The sequence below is a fragment of the Paralichthys olivaceus genome, chromosome 10 (assembly GCF_024713975.1).
Source record: "Paralichthys olivaceus isolate ysfri-2021 chromosome 10, ASM2471397v2, whole genome shotgun sequence".
NCBI classification, from domain to species: domain Eukaryota; kingdom Metazoa; phylum Chordata; class Actinopteri; order Pleuronectiformes; family Paralichthyidae; genus Paralichthys; species Paralichthys olivaceus.
Genome location: NC_091102.1, coordinates 2,284,070 through 2,303,689, shown reverse-complemented (window position 1 = coordinate 2,303,689; position 19,620 = coordinate 2,284,070). Strand labels below are relative to the sequence as shown.

The 19,620-nt window shown below is 41.1% G+C and overlaps 3 protein-coding genes across 3 annotated transcripts; 2 read left to right on the top strand and 1 right to left on the bottom strand.

Annotated features, from left to right (window-relative positions):
- The first annotated feature begins 728 nt into the window (after positions 1-728).
- LOC109641139 (uncharacterized) lies at positions 729-6,185 on the top strand. Its single transcript, XM_020105488.2, has 5 exons — positions 729-1,836; positions 2,347-2,458; positions 3,340-3,557; positions 4,217-4,377; positions 4,796-6,185. The coding sequence occupies exons 1-5, from the start codon at positions 1,773-1,775 to the stop codon at positions 4,859-4,861; spliced, it is 621 nt and encodes a 206-aa protein (XP_019961047.2). The 5' UTR covers positions 729-1,772; the 3' UTR covers positions 4,862-6,185.
- A 2,395-nt stretch (positions 6,186-8,580) lies between these two features.
- On the bottom strand, positions 8,581-10,261 carry LOC109641135 (trace amine-associated receptor 13c-like). Its single transcript, XM_020105483.2, has 2 exons — positions 10,080-10,261; positions 8,581-9,942 (listed from the first exon to the last, which is right to left on the bottom strand). The coding sequence occupies exons 1-2, from the start codon at positions 10,250-10,252 to the stop codon at positions 9,129-9,131; spliced, it is 987 nt and encodes a 328-aa protein (XP_019961042.2). The 5' UTR covers positions 10,253-10,261; the 3' UTR covers positions 8,581-9,128.
- Positions 10,262-11,667: 1,406 nt separating this feature from the next.
- Positions 11,668-19,253, top strand: LOC109641134 (alpha-tectorin-like). The gene is made up of 19 exons (XM_069533464.1): positions 11,668-11,858; positions 12,624-12,688; positions 13,459-13,559; positions 13,662-13,889; positions 13,981-14,064; positions 14,209-14,314; positions 14,395-14,524; positions 14,639-14,882; positions 15,027-15,183; positions 15,592-15,679; positions 15,755-15,817; positions 16,144-16,343; positions 16,549-16,683; positions 17,036-17,223; positions 17,349-17,503; positions 17,597-17,842; positions 18,003-18,165; positions 18,306-18,398; positions 18,775-19,253. The coding sequence occupies exons 1-18, from the start codon at positions 11,683-11,685 to the stop codon at positions 18,396-18,398; spliced, it is 2,622 nt and encodes an 873-aa protein (XP_069389565.1). The 5' UTR covers positions 11,668-11,682; the 3' UTR covers positions 18,775-19,253.
- Positions 19,254-19,620: the final 367 nt, after the last annotated feature.

Here is a 19,620-nt window from a genome sequence, read left to right as displayed (position 1 = left end):
GAGTAATCCTCTTAGTGTGTCATGAGTTTTAAAGATACAGTTTGATTGGTTTGTGTAAATCACTGTTGCTGACAATGACTTGATTGGGAGCCAGTGAAGAGACGTCACATGTGGAGCAGTTGAACGTGAGCCGCTCGAGAAAAAGAAAATGGGTTGAGATGAATAATGAACATTTTGTTTGTCAGCAGATGGAAGTTGCTCTAGTTGAGCTGCTGGTTCACTCTGGCTGAATTCATTTCCTGTCTGTGGTTTTTAGTTCATCATCTCCTAGTGATGTTTTTTACATTAAATTTCATTTAGCTGATGCTTTTATCCAAAGTGGCTAACTATAAGTTTTCACCTGTGTGTTTCATCAAGTGTATGAATTGTCGTCCTCTCCCTTTATATTTAATACTTTATATTTACATCGGGAGCTGGTCCTCTCTACAGAGGCCACCATGTTTTTTTTACAGTAGCCCAGACTGGACAAACCACAGGTTCTCTCTCTCTTCACCACTAGATGTCACTAAAGATCCTACACACTGAACCTTTAAGCCAAAAACCTAAAAAAGAAGACAAAACGTATTTTTTGAAAAAAAGTGAAAACCCTCAAAACACATTATTTACTTACCGTATCTTCACAAATGTGCAAGATGGCAGCGTTTGGGTTTATTTTTTGATGACATGGTGGAGCCACGTCGTTCCATTTTTATTTGTTGCCTGTCTCTCTCTCTCTCTGTGTGTGTGTGTGTGTGTGTGTGTGTTAAATGTTGTAAAAACAATCCCTCAAGATGTTTCTGCCACAAGAGCATCACTGACTTTGTGTTACTTTATTTTCCTGGATGTTGAACATCTCCACTTGAAATCATCATCGTGCTAATAAACCGGAGAAAACCACGTCAGGAGACGACAAGATCGTTCCGTCTCTCGCAGTCGGACCAATCAGGGAGCAGAATTCAGCCGGACGGTGCTGAGTGAGTCTGTGTGGTTTTCAGTTCAATCATTCACTTTCACAGAAGCACAGACGGCAAAACAGGATGTAGGTTAGAATGTTGCTGACAGACAGAGGTTCCCACAGAGGCAACTTCAGAAGTTAAAGATAATGAGCAGATACAGTGATAGTAACAAAACTTTTGATCTATTTCTACCTTCAAAATTGCAAGAGGCAAGAAAAGCTCTTAACAGCATATAAACAGTGACTGAGCACTTTATCAGGAACACGTGTACATCTGATTATTCATGTAATTATCCAACCAGCTGTCACGGTTCTGCCGCTGTGTCGCTCTTTCTAAGAGATGCTTACGGAACTTTTAAAAAGACGTGTGATTTGTCTTAAGAACGTCAGTTTGGACTCACGAGCTCCGTTTGCTTTCAATATTTGGTTTTAGATCTTTGTTCGCACTTTCCTGTTTCACCTTGAAGCTTCTTTCCTCTTGCTTGACCTCTTGTCTTTGGTCCCTGGTTTTTCAGATCATGCCTCCTCCTGAGTGAACAGTCTCTGTCCACACTAATGCAGATGTTTTGCAAAAACAAAAAATCACCCATCGATTCATACGGATATATATTTTTTCACCAAACCTCGAAACCTGTTGCTACAGGAAATGTTCACCCACAGAAATGACATAAACAACAGCAGCACTTTGATTGACAGTTGATAAACGGAAACTTGTGCACAACCTTTTTTTTCCCCTCACCTCAGTATCGTAATGACGTTGTTGTGGTGTTGGATGTTGTGCTGAGCCAAGTTGTCAGTTGTTGTCCAGTTTTTTACGAGAAGGAGCAGAGACGCTGAGATGATCCTCAACATCTTCATCATCTTCATCAGCTCAGTTTATCTGAGCTGCCAACAAAATACCGGTAGGACCCTTCATGTTCTGTCCATATTTACTGTATTACTGTATCATAATACTGAAAAAACAGTATAACCGATAATAACGATTGAAGAAACTGGTTCACATATGCTGGTATTCTCTTGTATTCTATACAAGCAGAGACGTTTCCATATTCGTTACTGTTAGAAATTTCCTCCACGCTGATTTGCATTATTGATTATTGATTAGGTAAATCAGCACCAGGCAGAAAACCACAATGTGTTGAGGAAGATTTTTTTTCCTTTTAAAAATGTTGATGATAAAGTTGAAATGAATCAGAACATTTTGTGAAATGTTGAAATAAAACTCAATCACAGGAAGATTTTTTTTTTTTACGATTTAAGGTTTTGAAGAAAAGTATTGAGATTGAAGTTGAAATAATGAGAATAAAATGAACGTCTCTGGTCGTTAAAAGTTCTAATACATTATCACCTCAGTGTGTTTATGACTAGGAAAAAATGTCTTTCTTGCTGAGAGAGTCCTTTTCGTTGGTCAGATTTCAAGGTGACGCAGAATCAGATGGTGAACCCAGACGGGTCGGCCTTCATCAGCTGTGAACACAACGCCAACAGCAGCTCCATTATGGATGTTCGACTCAACAGTGTGTTGTATGTAAACTGTTGATGTTTAATATGTCCAGAGTTGTTGGTTTTATTTCTCGTCTCTTTTCACTGTGGTATCAGATTCTGTGTCACTATTCTTCACAACAATTTAATACATGCTGCTCAAAAATCAAACAACAACAATAAAGCTAAAATCTCGTTAATACAGGAGCACATGACATTAAACCAGAATCAGTCTGAGGAGCGGTGATCGTGACCAGGTACCGCTGAAGCAGGAGCTCGACCAATCAGACGCGTCAGAAACATGAACACATGAACAAACATCAGTGTGATAAGAACTACCTGAAAAAAAAAAAAAAGATTTATTACTGCACTTATATTTTGATTCATGTCCCATCTGCTATGGCTTCACTTTTGAGGCGCGATGAGGTCGTCCATCTTTATTTAACAGTCTATGGCAGCTGATAAACTTAGCTTAGCATTATTTATTTAGCCTCTGCTTAAAGCTTCAGTGTAGGTAGAAAGATAGAAATTGATTAAATAATCCTAGTGATGTTTGCACTTGTGTGTTTCATCTAAATGGTTTGCATTTTGTTTTCTTTACCCTTCTGGACCTTTGTGTTTAAATACTTTATATTTAAATACTTTATATTTATCAGGAGTGGGTCCTCTCTACGGAGGCTGCCATGTTTTTTTTACAGTAGCCCAGAATGGACAAACTAAACCTTTTGCGTTTTAATTGTCAACTGAATGCTCAGCTGCAACATGCAACCTCACCACTAGGTGTCACTAAATTCTACCTTTAAGCCCAAAGAAAAAAAAAATGACAGTCACGTAAAACGGTTCCATGGTGTCTTTCCCTCAACGTTGAAACATTCCCTTTAACTCATCGGATGATGGATGATTGTCATTGTATCTCGTCTCAGACAGAGAAAACGGACACCGCTCTGCAAGAAGGGGATGCAGCACTGTTCGGACATCATCATGTTTCTACACAGTCCCAACAAGTGTCTCTTCATCATCGTGAAAATCGGACCTGAGGCCACGAACGTCCAGTACGAGTGTGAGTTCACCGTGGAGATAAATAATCTGCATAGCACCAGGAGAGGAATACCGACCAGGCTGGTGCCAAGTACCTCCGAGGGTTAGTGAAACAAATCTTATTTTTCTTTCTGCCTGAAATTTTCATGTCATGCTGTTAAATTCAGAAGGAAGAAGTAAAGAATGAGGCTGATACATCTACATCGTTCTTTATTCTTCTAACTGAAAGAAATCCAAAGCGTAATACTGTTATTTCTCTTTCGTGCCAAAAGCACATCAGCTGTTAGAAAACAGGAAACAGATGAACTGTGCAGTGTGAGTGTATTAGTGGTTTATAGGATCAAGGCAGGAAATGTCATGACCCAAATAAATGTTCTTTAGTTTGTTACTTCAAGTAAAGTTCAGTAATGTAGAAAACACAAGGGGAAAAAAAGTGACTGAAACAGATGTATAAATTGCACATTGAAATAAAGAATGTATATAATATATACAATATATACTTGATATAATATAAAGTACATAATATTCATCGTCATTAAAATGTCACAGTTGATGTTAAGTTTTGATATTTTCTTATTTATTCCTCATATGTTTTCTTGTTCATATTTTATACATAGATTAATGAATAAATGTCAGAACAATGTAAAATGCTTTTAATTATTATTTTGAAATGTGTCACTTCCTCATTCTTTCTTGAGAGGAATAAAAAAAAATCAATACATTTATGTGCAAATGAATGAAAATGAAAACTGTTTTTATCAGGTCAAAAGGAAACTCCTCTTCCTCCTCCTTCTCCTTCTCCTTCTCCTCCTCCTCCTCCTCTTAAGCATTTTGACCTCAGCTGGATTCTGATTGGTCTGCTGGCTCTGGTGTTCCTGTACAGCTGCGTCATCACCTGCGTCCTCGTCAGGCTGCGGATGAATGTACGTCCGTCACATCTCTGTTTGTTTTTCTATCTTTGTGTGAAAGTACCGAAGGTTTCATCACATGAAGCCAGCAGGCGGCTGTGAGGTCACCGAGGTCAGGGCAATATCTAAATCAACCATGTGGAACTATTAATTCCTGTTTACATTTGTTTTGGAATGAGCGACGGAGCTAAATATCTTGGTCCTGAAATTAAAACCCCCATCATCTGACTTGAGATTTTAATTAGCAGTTGTAATATTTTAACCATCCAAGGTAGAAGGACCACAAGTAACGAGATTGTAAAACAATGTTATATTCTCCTTCGGAGGTGACTCGACCAGATTTCCCAGAGTAACTCTCTTTACGTCAGAACCATCGTCTTGACGTGTTTTTATTCAGTGAGCTACAAACGTCGTGTCTGTTCCTGTATTACAGACCGGATTCGATCCCGAGGACTGCACCTACGTGGAAATGAGGAACGGTCCTCTGCAGATGAAGTGACCTCTGACCTCTTCACGCCATTCCTGTCTTTTTGCCACCGACATAAAACGACGGAGTCGAGCGAAGGCGCATTAGTCTCAAACTTTCACTTGATTCGCTGCTTTATCACGCGTCTATTTTGGAGTTGAAAACTGTTGCACTACTGCAGTTAAACAGCAGGAGGAGACAAAGAGATGATGTTTTCTGCCGCGGCACTAGTTCATCACTGCCGTTACAGTGATGACTGCATGGTGACATGTTATTATTCATTATATTGAATATATATGACTGTTTATGTACAATTTATTATTGATGTCCAAATCTTCATTTTCATCCACGGTGAATTCCCTGCAGCTTCGTTTTTAAAACATCTGTTCGTTTCTACTTTGTTGCTTTATTTTACTCTGCATCATTTACTTACATTATATTAATAAGTGTTATTACCATTACTAATTATTATATCGATTTAGTTATCAGACATTTTCTCTGGCCACCGCTCCTTGTCCCAGGAGGTGGTTTAACAAGAGCAGAACTTTTTTTTGGATTTTCTGTCGTAAAATAGAAATAAAGAAGTTCTTCTTTTTCATGATGACAGCTGAGACTGACTCGTGATTGGTCGAGTGCGTGTGTCGATGGGACCTTGACTCCGCGACTCCAAACCACGAAAAAAACTCCGACGCCAAATGACGTCAAAAGCTGAATATTAGTATAATGAAATATACTAGTATAATAAAACTGCCACAAATAAACACGTATACTCTTAATGAGAGGAGAAGATTTTTAGTAAATGACTCCTGATCAAAACAAAACAACGATGATGAAAGAACCCGACAAACCCGACTTAGTCGAAGTAAAGCAGGTCGTTATTCTCACTGTGGATTTGTGAAGCGTGCAGAAAGAACAGAAGAAGAACACAAGAAGAAGAGAAGAAGAATAGACGTGGCCTGTCATCACTGTCTGTGGGTTTGAGCTCCGAGACAATCAGGGAGATTAGAGAGGGTGTGGAGCTGCTGCCTGGTGACAAGTCACTGAATATGATGATGACTTATCACCCTGAAGCATCTGACACTGTGCAGGCGAATGTGTTCAGTTCACACGAGGAAGTTCTCCTCCGTGTTGTTTGTGTACTTATACATCTCTGTGTTTAGAAGAATGACAGATTCCTCGGTTGGCAATTTAAATGTTTCTCCTTTTTTTTTATATTTCCTTAATTTACTTCTTATTTTAACTTTTTATTTCTTATTATCTTTTTTTTTACAGATGTTTCCTGTTTCATCCCCTTTGTTGCTGTAACAGAAACATTTTCCAATAATGAGAGTAATAAAATATTATCGTTTATTCTCTAGTGGTGCGTATCTTTGCAAAGCTTTGCTAATCTTATTGTATCTTGTGGTATCTTTGCGTATTTTATCTCCTTGTATTTTATATCTTATCATCGTAACTTACTACATTTTATCAGATCTTATCTCACGGATCTTATCGTATCTTAAATCTACTCAACATAGACTTCCTCTGACTTCCTCATCGGCTTCCGTATATTCTGTTTATATCACTTCTCCCTGTTCATGTTTTTAACGTTTCCTTGTTGTTAGTCACTGTTTGAGTTTCACGTTTCTTTTCTAAAGTTAAAGAGCAGCTGAAGAAGTCAGCGTCCTTTAGAGAAGAAACGTTCACATTGATGCTCAGGGTTAAAATAATCTGTTCTGCTTGTTGAAGGATTTAAAACTTTAGACGAACATATTATATAAAACGCACGATGAGGCCGTAAATGATGAAATGTGACTACGTGAAAAGTTCATTTAATCATATTTCAAACATTCATTGTCTTTAACTGTTGTTCTTGTCAGGTTGCGTCATCACATGCTGTGTTTTTGTTTGCATCATGTGTTGATGCGTGTGTTTGCACTGGGACATGGATGTTTTCCTTCACACGTCTGATTGGAGGCAGCCGCTGAGATTACAGGAGTTTGACGTTAATGCGAGAAGGTGTGAATCCTTGATGAGAGCGATTCACGAGAGAGTCGTTAACTGCGTGTGGATGTTTGAGTTGTTAGGTCCAGGGTGTGTGTGTGTGTGTGTGTGTGTGTGTGTGTGTGTGTGTAGTAAAAAGTTGCGTCCTAAATCAACGGTCTTCTACTTTATCTTGTTGTTTTCTCCATGACACCAAGAAAAAGTTTTCTAAATAATAATAACTTTATTTAAAGGGCAGCAAAATAAAGTAAAAATTAAAGAATCACAAATTTAAAAAAAGTAAAAAACAGAACCTGGTAGTCCCCCAGCACCAAATTCCAACAACTCGGGAGGTCTAAATAAATAATTCATGTACCTGTCACACGTGAATCTTTTCCCTTTGCTCTTCGTTATTGTGCAAATACATGACAGAGGAGTCAAAGTGTGTAATAGCTGAACAACACATTATTACACACGTTGTTCACAGCATTTCTCCACATTCCAACTTCAAAGCACATGAAGTCGAACTTCACAACTCTGAGATCTGTTCCCTCACGAACGCACAGCTTCGAGCAGGAGCACTGTGGCGTACGTGAATGTCGTTGAAACCTCGAGGCCACAGTTTGCAGCCACTCTTCCAACCACTGGGCCGCTCGTATCTAAAGTAACATGAGCTGAACGTGACCACGACTGCGATGTAGGTGAAGAACCTGCTCGGCAACATTATTAAAGCTTGAAGACAAATCCAGGAGGTGAAAGGAAACAGCACCTTCAGGCCTCCGCTCCCGTCTCATATGTTGTTTGTCACAAAATAATTAAAGACTTCAGTTTCCTCTATTTGAATCGTCCAGATTCTCCCAAATTCAACAAAGCAGCTACGGAGACGTTACTTATTTAAATCGATTAAAAAGAGTAAAATAAAAAATAAAGAGGAAAAACAATAAATCAAAAAATGTATATAATTTATTAAACATGTGTTTTCATCAAGACCCATGAAACATTCTTCAGGAAACGTGTGTAAATGTGAAAAACATTATGTGTCACAGTGTTATTGAAAGTAAAGTTATACTCTGGTATTTTGTCGTATCGTCTTTCACAGCAGTCGTTAAAAATTCTCTTTCCCTTGTTATTTCTGTCTGTGTGGATTTTAAAAGTCGTGACCTGCTGCTGTGAAATGTTTTCTTTCTGGTTTGCCTGCATGTTGTCGACAAACACGACCTAACCCTGATTTCCACGACATCCAAAACACAAAAGTCATTATTTAATGAGAAGTATTTATTGAAGTCAGTGAGCAGCAGTTTGTTTAATGCATTTTTCATGATAAATGTACGTTTCAAATCCGATGGATTTCATAAGAGACTCTGTCACAACATAATCATGGAATGAAGAACGTGTTGCTCTTCGTGGTTTCACTCCTGTTTCTTCACTTTACTGAAGGTGTTAAATCGCAGTAATTCAAAATAGCGATTCTCATTTATCTGCAAAAGCTTTTATCCAAATTTCTGTCAATTTATAGATTTTTCTCTTTATTTGATTTGATTAATTCGATGTTAAATTTACGGGCTTTGTTGGTGTTATTCATTTATGTGTTCTAAGCTTTTCGTCTTTAACAGTGTTAGTGTTCCTCTCTGTGGTGACACAGCTCCACAGTGTCTCTGCTGAAATATTGACAAGACCGTGAGTGGATCTGTAACTGACATGAACCCAAAGTGTCTTTTTAAACCCCGAACTTAAACTTTGCTTCAAACTTATGTCTAACTTTTTATACAAATTCATTCTTTCAAGTTTCAAGTTTCAAGTTTTAGGTTTTATTTGTCATATGCAAGTTAATCCGGGGTCAACAGCTCAGCAGAGCAATAAGAGCAATAATTAAATACATTCAATTAAAACAATGTAAAAGAGCTTTATATACATGAGTCCAATACAATTGAAATTATATAAGTTAGAGGATGCAAGCATAAGAACCAAGGTGACAATTTAAACTCTATAGAAATATGTCGGCATAAGTGATTCCACATTGACCAGAGGTGAGAGAATTGATCTGGGAGTTTAGAAGCCTGACGGCCTGGTGAGAAACACACAGCGGCTCTGCAGAGACCAGTCCTCGTGCTTGAGTCCTTGACGAGGCTGCGTGCTGTCCGCAGACACTGCAGGTGGTAGATGTGACGACCGGGAGTCCCACTCATCATCTCTCTGTTTGGGCATTTGTGGCTGAGATCAGAACAGATGATGATGATGGATCTTTCACCTCTTTCAATCTCCTCGCCTCTTTTTTAATCTTTGCGTTTCGACTTTGAATTGATTTCTTTTAACTTTGTCTCTGCACAGTATCTGGAATCTACCTGTACGTGAAATGCGTGTCACGGGAGCCAGGCCTCAGTATCTGCAGTGAAACAACGAGTTTCAAAGATTTTCTGAACCAGGGGTAGAAGAGGACGTAGATTATGGGGTTGAGACAGAAGTTCAAGTTAAACAGACACATCAGGAGTATATCAGATGAAGTGTTGATTGAGTTGTCCTGGCTCAAGATTAAAACAGCAAAATATGGACAGATACAAATCAGAAACACAAGAATGACAAAACCGAGGTTCCTGGCTGCTTTGATTTCAGATTTCTTGACTCTGACTTTCACCGCAGCAAAGGTGGTGATTTGGGAGCGTATGGCACGGGCCTGAGTCACGACCACGAGGAAAATCCTCAGATACAGAACCATGATGACACCGACTGGGCCGATGAAAGTCACAAGCAGATCAACAAATCCATAAACATGGTCTATAACGACCACACACTCTCCGGTGCAAGACACGAGCCTGCCCGAGGGTTTCAGGTTGTCCCTCAGCATCACTGTCTGCCAGAGGGCCGAACCCGCCCAACACACACACACGCAGACTCTAACTCTTCTCCGAGTGAATTTGGTCAGGTAATGCATCGGGTCACAAACAGCCAAGTAGCGGTCGATCGATACGAGCACGATGTTTCCTATGGAGGCGGAGGTGATGATGTAATCCCAACCGATGAACAGACTACACATGAGGTCACCGAGCAACCAGCAGCCGTCGAGGAGCAGGGTTTGGAAGAATATACGTAAGCCGACGAGGAAATCAGACACGGCCAGAGAGAGGAGGATGAGGTTGGTGGAGGTGTGCAGCTGCCTGAGGAGGAAAGACATCAAATACTTCACATCATTTCTAGCATCAGTTATCAGCAGGAGCCACAGTCTGAAATTCGTTTGGAGTCAAATAAATACATTTAAAAGCCATTTAAATACATTTGAAACCCATCTGATGACCTGTAATGTGATATCGAGATGATGACCAGTAGGTTGAGCGTCACCGTGAGCAGAGATATGAACGACAGCGCGGCGACGGACACTAATCTCACGGACTGAGGGAGCACGAGCCTCCTGCAGGACGAGTTGAGGAGCAGGGGGAAACACAGCTCAGCTTCTTGGAGCGTTTGCATCACCGGAGCGAGGAGGAGACCCGACTGACGAACCTCAGTCCCATAACGGATTTATCTCTCCACAACCCCCCCCCCCCCCCTCTCCTCCTTCTCTCTGGTGACATTCTCCTCTCTGGAGCAGCCACCAAAACTCTCCTTTCTTTAATCACTTCCTCTTTTTCTTGCATCATCTTTTCCCTGAACTTCGAGGCCCCCCCCCTTCCTTCCTCCACTGTCCAGTGTTTCAGATTTACGAGTGCAGCTTTTCCTCTGTGTGTGTTTATTATTAGGCTCATCATATAAACCAGAGATGGACGTGTCTCAACTTCATCCCACAAATATCTTGCACTGAAGTCAGAGTCGGTCATGTTCGTGGCGTGACCTTATTCACATTCAGTTTTAAATGTAATCACAATCTACAGCTGCGTCTTTAGGAGACTGCATTTGAAGAGCGGTTGTGTCTCAGCGGCGGGACCACACAAGGCTCCTGCGTCCTCTCATCCTAGAAAAACAAAAGGTCCAACAGGTGGATCCTTCGCGGCCCAACCGTTCCCAGGATTCATGCGTTTGTGATGTCACGTAAAGTGGAAACGTTTTGCGGTCTGTGATTGGTTGTCCGGACTTTAACCTTTCATCCTTCAGTCTTCTTCCCTGCGGCTAAATGTCATTAGTGACAGCGCTGAACAACGAACCTGTCAATCTCTTTCCTGCCCCGTTACATTCCAGACCAGATCAATTCATCATCTCAGCTTCAGTTTTGTTTTTTTCAAAAGAAAAGCATGTCCAACCAGTTATAGTGTGAGTTAGAAAGCTAAATTCAATTATAGCCGCGAGCAGCGATTTGCAGGTTGTAACCATTTTGTGCTGCAAAGAGAAACCTGCAGGCTTGAGTCAGTTCAGACATTTTAATTCTCTTTAAATAAGAACAACACGTCAGCTGTCGCCTCTCAGCCTCTCGGAGTCTTTCTGTGTGGAGTTCACATGTTCTCCAAGACTTTTCTTACACTACACAGTTATTCTAACTCTTTTATTTCTTTTTTTATCTATCTATTTATATTATAAAACTTTATTCTTTAGACAGTGTGTCAGTGCTTTGACGGGATCAGCTCTAACCCCCCCATTAGGGATGAGCAGTATAGATAATGGAAGGAAGGACTGGTTGGTACGGTGGTGCAGTGGTTGGCACTGTGTCCTCACAACAGGAATGTCCTGGGATCGAACATGGCGTCTAACCAAGGCCTTTCTGTGTGAATAGGTAATAATAGAAATGTATCCACAACACTGTAAAAACCGAGTACAGGCGAGTGTGGATAAGCTCAGAGTCATAAAAATGTTTCAGGACGAATCTCTTAATGAAGCCATTGACGGGTTTGACACCAGGACATTGTCAGGTTGTCATCACAGTCTGCATCAGACACCCTCAGATAATTACACAGTGCTGTGAGCCTGGAATGTTCCGTGACAGAAGCCAGTTTGGTCACGAGGACCGGGATGAGAATGTCTTGACTGTGCCGAGGAGTCAGACAGAGTCCCGAGTCGTCCACACAGACGGACGACGCAGACCGATCGGGCCGAAGCGTCTTTGTCTCCTCCGACACGAAGCTGCTGCACTTCAGTTCCTACAACGGTAAGAAAACCTGGAAACTTGCCCTCCTGTTAGATAATATGAGGACTAATGATTTTTGAGACAGGAAACTTTTATTATGGAATATCGACAAAAAAATTAAAAAGAAACATAATTTTGTATGAAGTTAAAAAAACTAAAATATTCAATAAATTTAATGATATTTGGAAAAATAAATAAATAAATAATTATTATAATGTTTTTTTGAATAATGCTCTAATGATATTTCCAGGTCTCACAGCTACACAGGTGAAAAACTAGTTTGAAGCAATTTAAAATGAAAAGAAACTCACACTGTGAGAAACGCTGTAGCTCCGACACTTAAAGGTCCAATGCTAAACGTTTGGATTTCTCTTTTTTTGTTGTTTTTGTTAAAACAGAAAAAAACAAGTTCTCTTTTTATTTGATGGTCCCATTGATTGCGTTAACAGTGTTAGTGTTTTTCATCTCTCCGACTGAATTCATCAGATAAAGAAATTGAAAATGACTTTTAGATAAATGAATGCGTTTGTGTTGAATTCATTGTGAATGTACCAGTTGAGAATGGAACAACGGCAAATAAGCAGTTAAAGTTTAAAAGGGTTGCAATGCCCCACAAGGTAAAATATTTCAAGGATTTAAACAATGCTTTCATTCATTATTGGGAGGAAGAGGAGAAAACGCAAACCTTTTAACAAATACTTCATATTCTCGCACAATTTTCTGTTTGGAAAAAGTGTAACAGAGACTTAACCCCTAACCCTTAAAGTATGTTTTACTGTGTTTCAGATCCAGGTCAGCGACCACAAACATGCTCCACGTATTATACCTGGCTGCGCTCAGTGTGCTCGCAGGTGAGAGGCTTCACAACTCAAACACAACCACTGACTTTATTCACACTAATAAGAAAACGTTAATAAGCCTCCTACAGATGAGGGATTAACGAAAAGTGTTATGTGATGTTCTACCAGAACCTTTAAGAAAACCATCACCGCAAGATCTTTTCATTCAGAGGATTCCTAAAATCCCCTATTAACTTAGAAACCTCCTGAACCTGTAACGTGAAAACATCTGGAGGACTTGTAGAATGTCCTCAGTGTCACTTCAGCCGTGTGTCACTTCAGGGGCTGCATCCTTCAGAGGTCTACCCGGCCCCTGAAGACCGCCTCCTTCCAGGGCAAAAGCCGAACCGAAATGAGAAGCTCTGGTCTACAGAGGATTTTCCGTGATCGGCGTCACCAGCTCGTCCCACCCTTATTGCTGTTGCCTAGCAACAGAATTAAAGCCGCACACGCAGAGAACGTTTTTAACGCCCCTTTAAATTTGTACCATTAGCTGTTCCGTTGAGCTGAAGCGTGGTAGTCGAGCCTTGAGCGTCTCCTCGCTTTGCCGACGCCATTACCTGGTTTGTCACTGTGGCGCAATGAATCCTGGGATAGGTTGGGCTGGGATGGATCCAATCATCATTGGTCCAAGTCTTTATTTTGAAGTTATGACCTCTTGACCTGACCAGAGTTGAACATTTTAACTAATCATAAACTATTGATTGTGACTCCTGAGATCTAAGTTAACTCTTAACTTAAAGACAGATCCAAACAAACACCATGTGTCTCCATGTGTTCAGGTACTGCAGCAACAACAAACCAGACTTTTACCAGTTCAGGTGAGATGAACATCACGTCGTGCCCCATCACCTACTATGGACAGAAATACGACAAAGTATATGTGAGTCTTAAAAATTCTCTAATGTGTTTTATCAACCTACCAATTAATAACTAAATAAAGAAATGTTATTACTGATCGGTTGTGTCTCCTCCTGACCAACAGGTGGGCTTCAATTCCAGCAGATTTGCCGTTTGCTTCAATGGCGAGTACAAACCTGGAATCAAAAACGACTGTATTCTGATGTCTGGAGGAACAGCTGACCGAGGTGGCCTGGCGATATATTCAAGAGAAATACCCACTGGATCTGGGGTCCATAAACTTCTTCCCAACCTTAAGCTCGCTGGGAAATGTGTCAACGTGATTCCATTAAAAGACAGTCAACAGTCGGAGGCGAGTATTTCATAGTGACTTGTTTTGACCTGTGTTGTTTTCAGTTTTTCACAACATTTCTTTCTGTGTTTTGTCTGAATTCTCTTTTCAGATTGAACAAATTGAACTTGGCAATTTTGGGTCACAAGCAATTCTGGCAATCAAGACGTATTCTGGATACACTCATGTTGATGTGGTAAGTAGAATAATCAGGATGACGGGTATGAGTTGGTGGACAGGGCGGCAGATCAACAGCCGCATCATTCTTCTGTTTGTTGTGTTTTAAACTCAACTTATTAAGTCTTTGACGATTATTATTTGATTTTTTGACCCTTTCCAGGAAGCAGACGCGCAGGTTAATGGCCTCACAGTTTCTAAACAGATATTCAAGACAAATGAAACAAGAACAGGTGTCATCACAGACATGAGCGGATGTAGACTCTCAGGTTTGTAAACTACTAAATAAATCATTATGCGTAAGTGATTTTTTTAAACCACGTAAAAATATATCTTTCCTGATTTCTAGGTGTTGTTTACAAGACAAATACAACAGTACTAGACCCAAACATCTGCTCCACTGTTTCCTGTGATGAGAGTGGAGTTGCTGCTGCTGTCAGTGATTGTGGTCCCATGGAGCGCTGCAATGGAAATGGCAGGTAACACAAAATCCTGAAGTACATGATGATCCTGAGTTCTTCATGAGTCGTTATCAAACCCTGATGGTGTTATGTTCTGTTTGAATATGCCCCAACCCCCCCCGCCTCCCTCAGCTGCTTCTCAAACAACGTGTGCACCGTGATTGGCTCCTCAGTCATCAGTTTTGCCGGGCAAGTCCAGTCTGTCCAGGACCGCTGTGGGTACACTCTGTTCAAGTCCTCATCCATCCCCGGCTTCCAGGTGGTCGGGGTTTTCCGGGAAAGACGCCGCAAAGATGTCAGTTTTTTGAAACGCGTGATTCTGCAGCTGGACAAGGCGAGAGTTCAAATCTCGCTGGAACAAGGAGGCCGAGTTCTGGTGAGTCACCCTGAAAGTAGACAGATGATTGTGATGCATCTCTCTGGCCTTAATAACGGAAACAATGCTAACAATGCAAAAAGTTCAAATTGAATTCAACGCGTGGTCTTTGTTCTGACTCGTCGCTCCTCTGCTGTGATGAAGCTCGACAACAGAGAGCTCACGCTCAACACCACGGCGATGGTGGTCCATGGTGTGGAGCTCTCCAAGGACCGAACTGGAGTGACTGCTAAGATGTCAGCCTTCAACTACACAGTCTCTGTTCACTTCGATGGCTCCATCACTCAGATCCACTTGACAGGTACACACAATTAAAATCCCTCATTCTTAGTAATTATAAAGTAATTATATTTGGGCTCAGGCTGAAGGTGCCATGTTGGCAGCGATGTATGAACTTAGAATAGAGAGTTATATAAGTACACTTTGAAATGTATGTACTTTTCTGCATGCAGAATCAGAATCAGAATTGATGGGTTTATTTTTTAATCATCACCTGCCATGTTTTCTTCTTACTATTCTTTGTTAATTACTTAATCAAAACACAAGACTGTGTTATAAGGTAAATATCAAATGTTTAAGAAGATATAATGTGAGACACTAACTCTAGTATCACTGCTTTAGGTATTGATCTGCTCGTCACTATGTGAAGCCTTTGTTTTGCTTTCAAAGTTTAATGATCCGTCATATTTTCTCTCCTGAAACTCGTCAGGACCAAAAGCAACAGACTCACAAGGTTTATGTGGAAATTCCAGTCGGACTGTGAGTCAAGAGAAAGTCTCCAAGCACAGTGTCCCCGGGTGAGACCTCCGACACAACGAGTTGTTGCCCAGATGAAATAAGATGAAATAATCTGATTGTTTGTTTCCCCACAGCTGTGACACGAAGTATAATGAGATCGTGGACCCAACAATCAACTGCAACACCACGACTGAATGGTAAATGCAAACGGAACTATCTTGTTCTGAGTCGTGGAAGTCGACCGTTTAAATACCTTTCAGCGTTTCAGCATTCAGGAGTTTTCAGAAATCATGACACTTGAACTGGAGGTTTAATTATCAGTCACCCCATCACAACCTTGTGAAAACAAGAGACCGTTAGCATTAGCAGTTTTTTTTAGCTTGAATGCACTGGCTCCACCTACAGTTAGCTAGTTAGCTACATCCAGTGCATGTATCCTCCGTACTGTGTTGATAACGGACTGACTAAATAAAGTTTATTGTTACGTAATGTCCCGTCTTTATCCTCTGCATCACTGGAACAGGTGCAATCTCTTGAAGCAGGCTCCCTTTACTGCTTGCAACATGCACATGGACCGAGAACCCTTCATTACCGCCTGCACACAAACGCTGTGTAATTACCCTGCAGTGGATGCTCTCAAATGTCAGTTCATGGAGGCGTACGTCAGAGGCTGCAGCTTCTCTAACATCACAGTGGAGGGATGGAAGTCACGGACCAGCTGCTGTAAGACTGTGATGCAGTATCTTTGTTTTAAGTTTTAAAATAAGATAAGACAATTTATCTCTACTCAAACATAAAGACAGAGTCCAGTGTCCAGTTGCAAATCTCAGCCTGCTTTGTTGAATCAGAATCAATTACATTCACTCAAATTTACTGGCATTTCATATCATTGTGTGTGATCAACAGCTGTATCTGTGTGTGTTTGCAGCTGCTTTCCATCAGGACGTCTGTCGGGACATGCTCTGCAGTGATCACGAGTTCTGTGGGGAAAAGAACAACGGGGAAACCGGCTGCGTCTGCCGGGCCATTTTTGCCTCCAAATACAAATCAACAAGCTCCTTTGGTGAATCAGCTTTGACACAAAAAAAACTGTTTTTATCGTCTCACATTTATGTAATAAGTGGAATACTCCCAATGAGGCCCTGTGGCCTTGATCATGCACTAATTGGCTTTCATGTTCAATTCTTTTGGCCCAATAAAGAAATTTGGCACCAGATAATTCTTAAATGAGCTAAACATGGTAACAACCTTTTTAATATATGTAATAACATTAAGAATTAATGTTAGACAGATATGATATAAACTCTTGAAAGTGTGTCAACCCCCTAAAAGATGTTTTTAAACATCTGCATGTTCCTCCTTCTTGCTTTTTAAGTCGCTTGGACAAAAGCTAAATGAGCTTTATATTTTGTCAGGTGAGCCAACGGCCTGCGAGCAGAAAGCTGCGAAGTTGACTATGGCTAAATGTCTCTTGGAGGACAAAGGCATCGACTTCTCTGTCTTACATCTCAATGACGTGGCCTGCAAAGGTGAAATGGACAATGAGACGCACATGGTGACTTTCAGTTTTGACACGGACAAAACCTGTGGCACAGTGATCATGGTGGGTACCTCTTAGTAGAATATATACTAAATATTTATTTAGTAGAATCTAAAAATAGATTGTGATGTGATGTTAGGTGTGCCTGAATGTGCAGTAACATTTTTTGTCTCCATGTGTCCCTACAGGTGAACAACAACCAAATTATCTACAAGAACACCATCATGACACGGAACAGCTCCATGTACGGCATCATCAACCGTCACGACTCAGTTCACATCAACTTCTCCTGTCTTTACGAACAGCCGGACATCAAGAGCTTTTCCTTCAAAATCAAAGACAGGTGTGTGCTTGGTGTACACTTCCAGAGGGGACCAAGAACTCAGCTTAACTTTTTGAGAAAGGAAGACAACTGAATTTTTTCTTTGTCTTCCAGCTCCGTCAGCCAGCAGATTGCTTATGGACGATGGGTTTACAATCTCACCATGAAGGCCTACACCGACTCTTACACCAAGGAAGCCTTACAACCGAGTAGTAAATTGCAACTGGATGAGAAGATTTCGGTGGAGCTGAAGGCGGATGGGCTGGACGATGAAATGGTTGTTGTGGTGACGGAGTCCTGCTGGGCGACCGATCAGCCCAGCCCAAACGGAAGCCTGAGATATGACCTCATCATCAAAGGGTGAGACCATAGACTGCATGATGATGCGTCTCCATTTCCTCCCGCTGTGTTAAAATGAAGCCAAAATATTCCAGATCCCAGTGATTGTGGAGTGGTTGTGGTTGCGTGGACAAGGATGCTGGTCCCCCCGTCATATCTGCTCTTCTGTCTTTTTGAGCAGCTGCCCTAACCCCGTTGACTCGACGGTGAAGGTGGTGAACAACGGACAGGGAACATCCAACACTTTCTCCTTTAACGCATTCCAGTTCCAAGGCAAGGACGGTGAAGTCTATCTGCACTGCAAAGTACAGCTGTGTGTCAAGAAGGGAAACACCTGCATCCCGGTACGTCGACAGCTCCTGACTAGATTCACATAAACACACAGATGATCATATTAAGTTATATTAAGTTTTATAAGTAGATATTTTGTACTGATGTTGGGCCTCACTCCTAAAACTGAACTTCTGTCATTTGATTTCCTCAGAGGTGCGGCGTGGGTGAGAGAAGACGCAGATCCGTCTTGTCAAAGTATGAGGATGAAAACCCTGCCCTCATCAAACTGGCCTGGTCTTACTGAGTAAGTGCAATTCACCCGTGGCTGGCTTCAACTGACACACTGCACATTCACTTTAAATGGGGTGACGTCATGTGTTGCCCAACTGCATGCTGGTCCTGTTACGTTGCACATGTAGAGGCAGAAATTGAGCCGAGCTAAAGCTTTGATGCAGCAGCAGTAGAGTCACCAGCCAATCAAATCACGTTGAAACTGTTCATCTGGTTGCAGACTTTATTTTTTCCCCAGCATGAAACTGTGATTGTTGTAGATTACGGTAACACCAACCGTTGGGTATGCCCCCCCCATCAAGCAATGACCATTTTGTAGAAGACGCATCTGTATCATTTTAAGATCAGTGACTGACTAACCTGACTGACTAATTTGGTTGTTTTCCTAGGTTTCCATGGCGACTCAGAGTCACGCTCTGTTTCCTGTCATCTATCTTTGCTACAGATCTCTGCTGACACGTACACGTGTAAAAACCAGACATCTTGCTGATTCTTTTTAAGCTTTGAATATGTTTGGTGTTGATCTGGGTTTTTTTTTCTGTGTCGGGGTGAAAATGATTTCTGCAGGAGAGGTATGGAATATATTCTCAGGTGAATGTGTGAACAGGCTTTCCTCAGTGTTCTAAGGAACTATTAAGACATGAAGCTTTGACTATAAGGCTCTATATAATTGCAACTGGTCACAGCGCCACCATGTGGGTGAGGGTGAAGGGTGAGGGTGAGGGTCGAGCTTTGGGATGATTGTTTAAATCAAAAAGGAATTTGAACCTGGTTTGAACAAAAGGTCTTCAGAGCAATGACGGTTTGAATTGTACACATCATTTACCTTTTTTATGAAAGTGTATAATCAATAAAAAGTATCAGTGGACGGAGACAAGTTGTGTTTTCCACGAATGAGGTTTTTCATCCCTGTCCATCGGTTTGTTTTTTGCTTCATGTTTCTTTGTGAGGAAGCTGATGCAAAAACTACTCAACAGATCAAGAGAGAACTCATAACATTTGCTGTTTTATGTGTCAAATTCAAGTTGAAGTTTTACCAAACACACACACACACACACACACACACAAACACACACACACACACACATTGTGTTATTAACCCCCTGCAGGGCTCAGTGTGACCCATTAGCTGCTGCTTGTAACCGTGCACCTCTGTGCATGAGGACATTTTCACACCTACTTTCATTAGCGTCACACAATGAGGCGACTGCGATGGTGGTGTCACTGCAGCGGAA

Excerpts from the sequence above, each read along its gene's own strand:
- LOC109641139 (XM_020105488.2), top strand. The coding sequence starts at position 1,773 with ATGATCCTCAACATCTTCATCATCTTCATCAGCTCAGTTTATCTGAGC. Across the intron at positions 1,837-2,346 it reads GAGCTGCCAACAAAATACCG|ATTTCAAGGTGACGCAGAAT; the intron begins GTAGGACCCTTC and ends TTCGTTGGTCAG. Across the intron at positions 4,378-4,795 it reads TCGTCAGGCTGCGGATGAAT|ACCGGATTCGATCCCGAGGA; the intron begins GTACGTCCGTCA and ends CCTGTATTACAG.
- LOC109641135 (XM_020105483.2), bottom strand. The coding sequence starts at position 10,252 with ATGCAAACGCTCCAAGAAGCTGAGCTGTGTTTCCCCCTGCTCCTCAAC. Across the intron at positions 9,943-10,079 it reads ATCTCGATATCACATTACAG|GCAGCTGCACACCTCCACCA; the intron begins GTCATCAGATGG and ends TTTCCTCCTCAG.
- LOC109641134 (XM_069533464.1), top strand. The coding sequence starts at position 11,683 with ATGTTCCGTGACAGAAGCCAGTTTGGTCACGAGGACCGGGATGAGAAT. Across the intron at positions 14,065-14,208 it reads GATACACTCATGTTGATGTG|GAAGCAGACGCGCAGGTTAA; the intron begins GTAAGTAGAATA and ends GACCCTTTCCAG. Across the intron at positions 16,684-17,035 it reads CAAATCAACAAGCTCCTTTG|GTGAGCCAACGGCCTGCGAG; the intron begins GTGAATCAGCTT and ends ATATTTTGTCAG.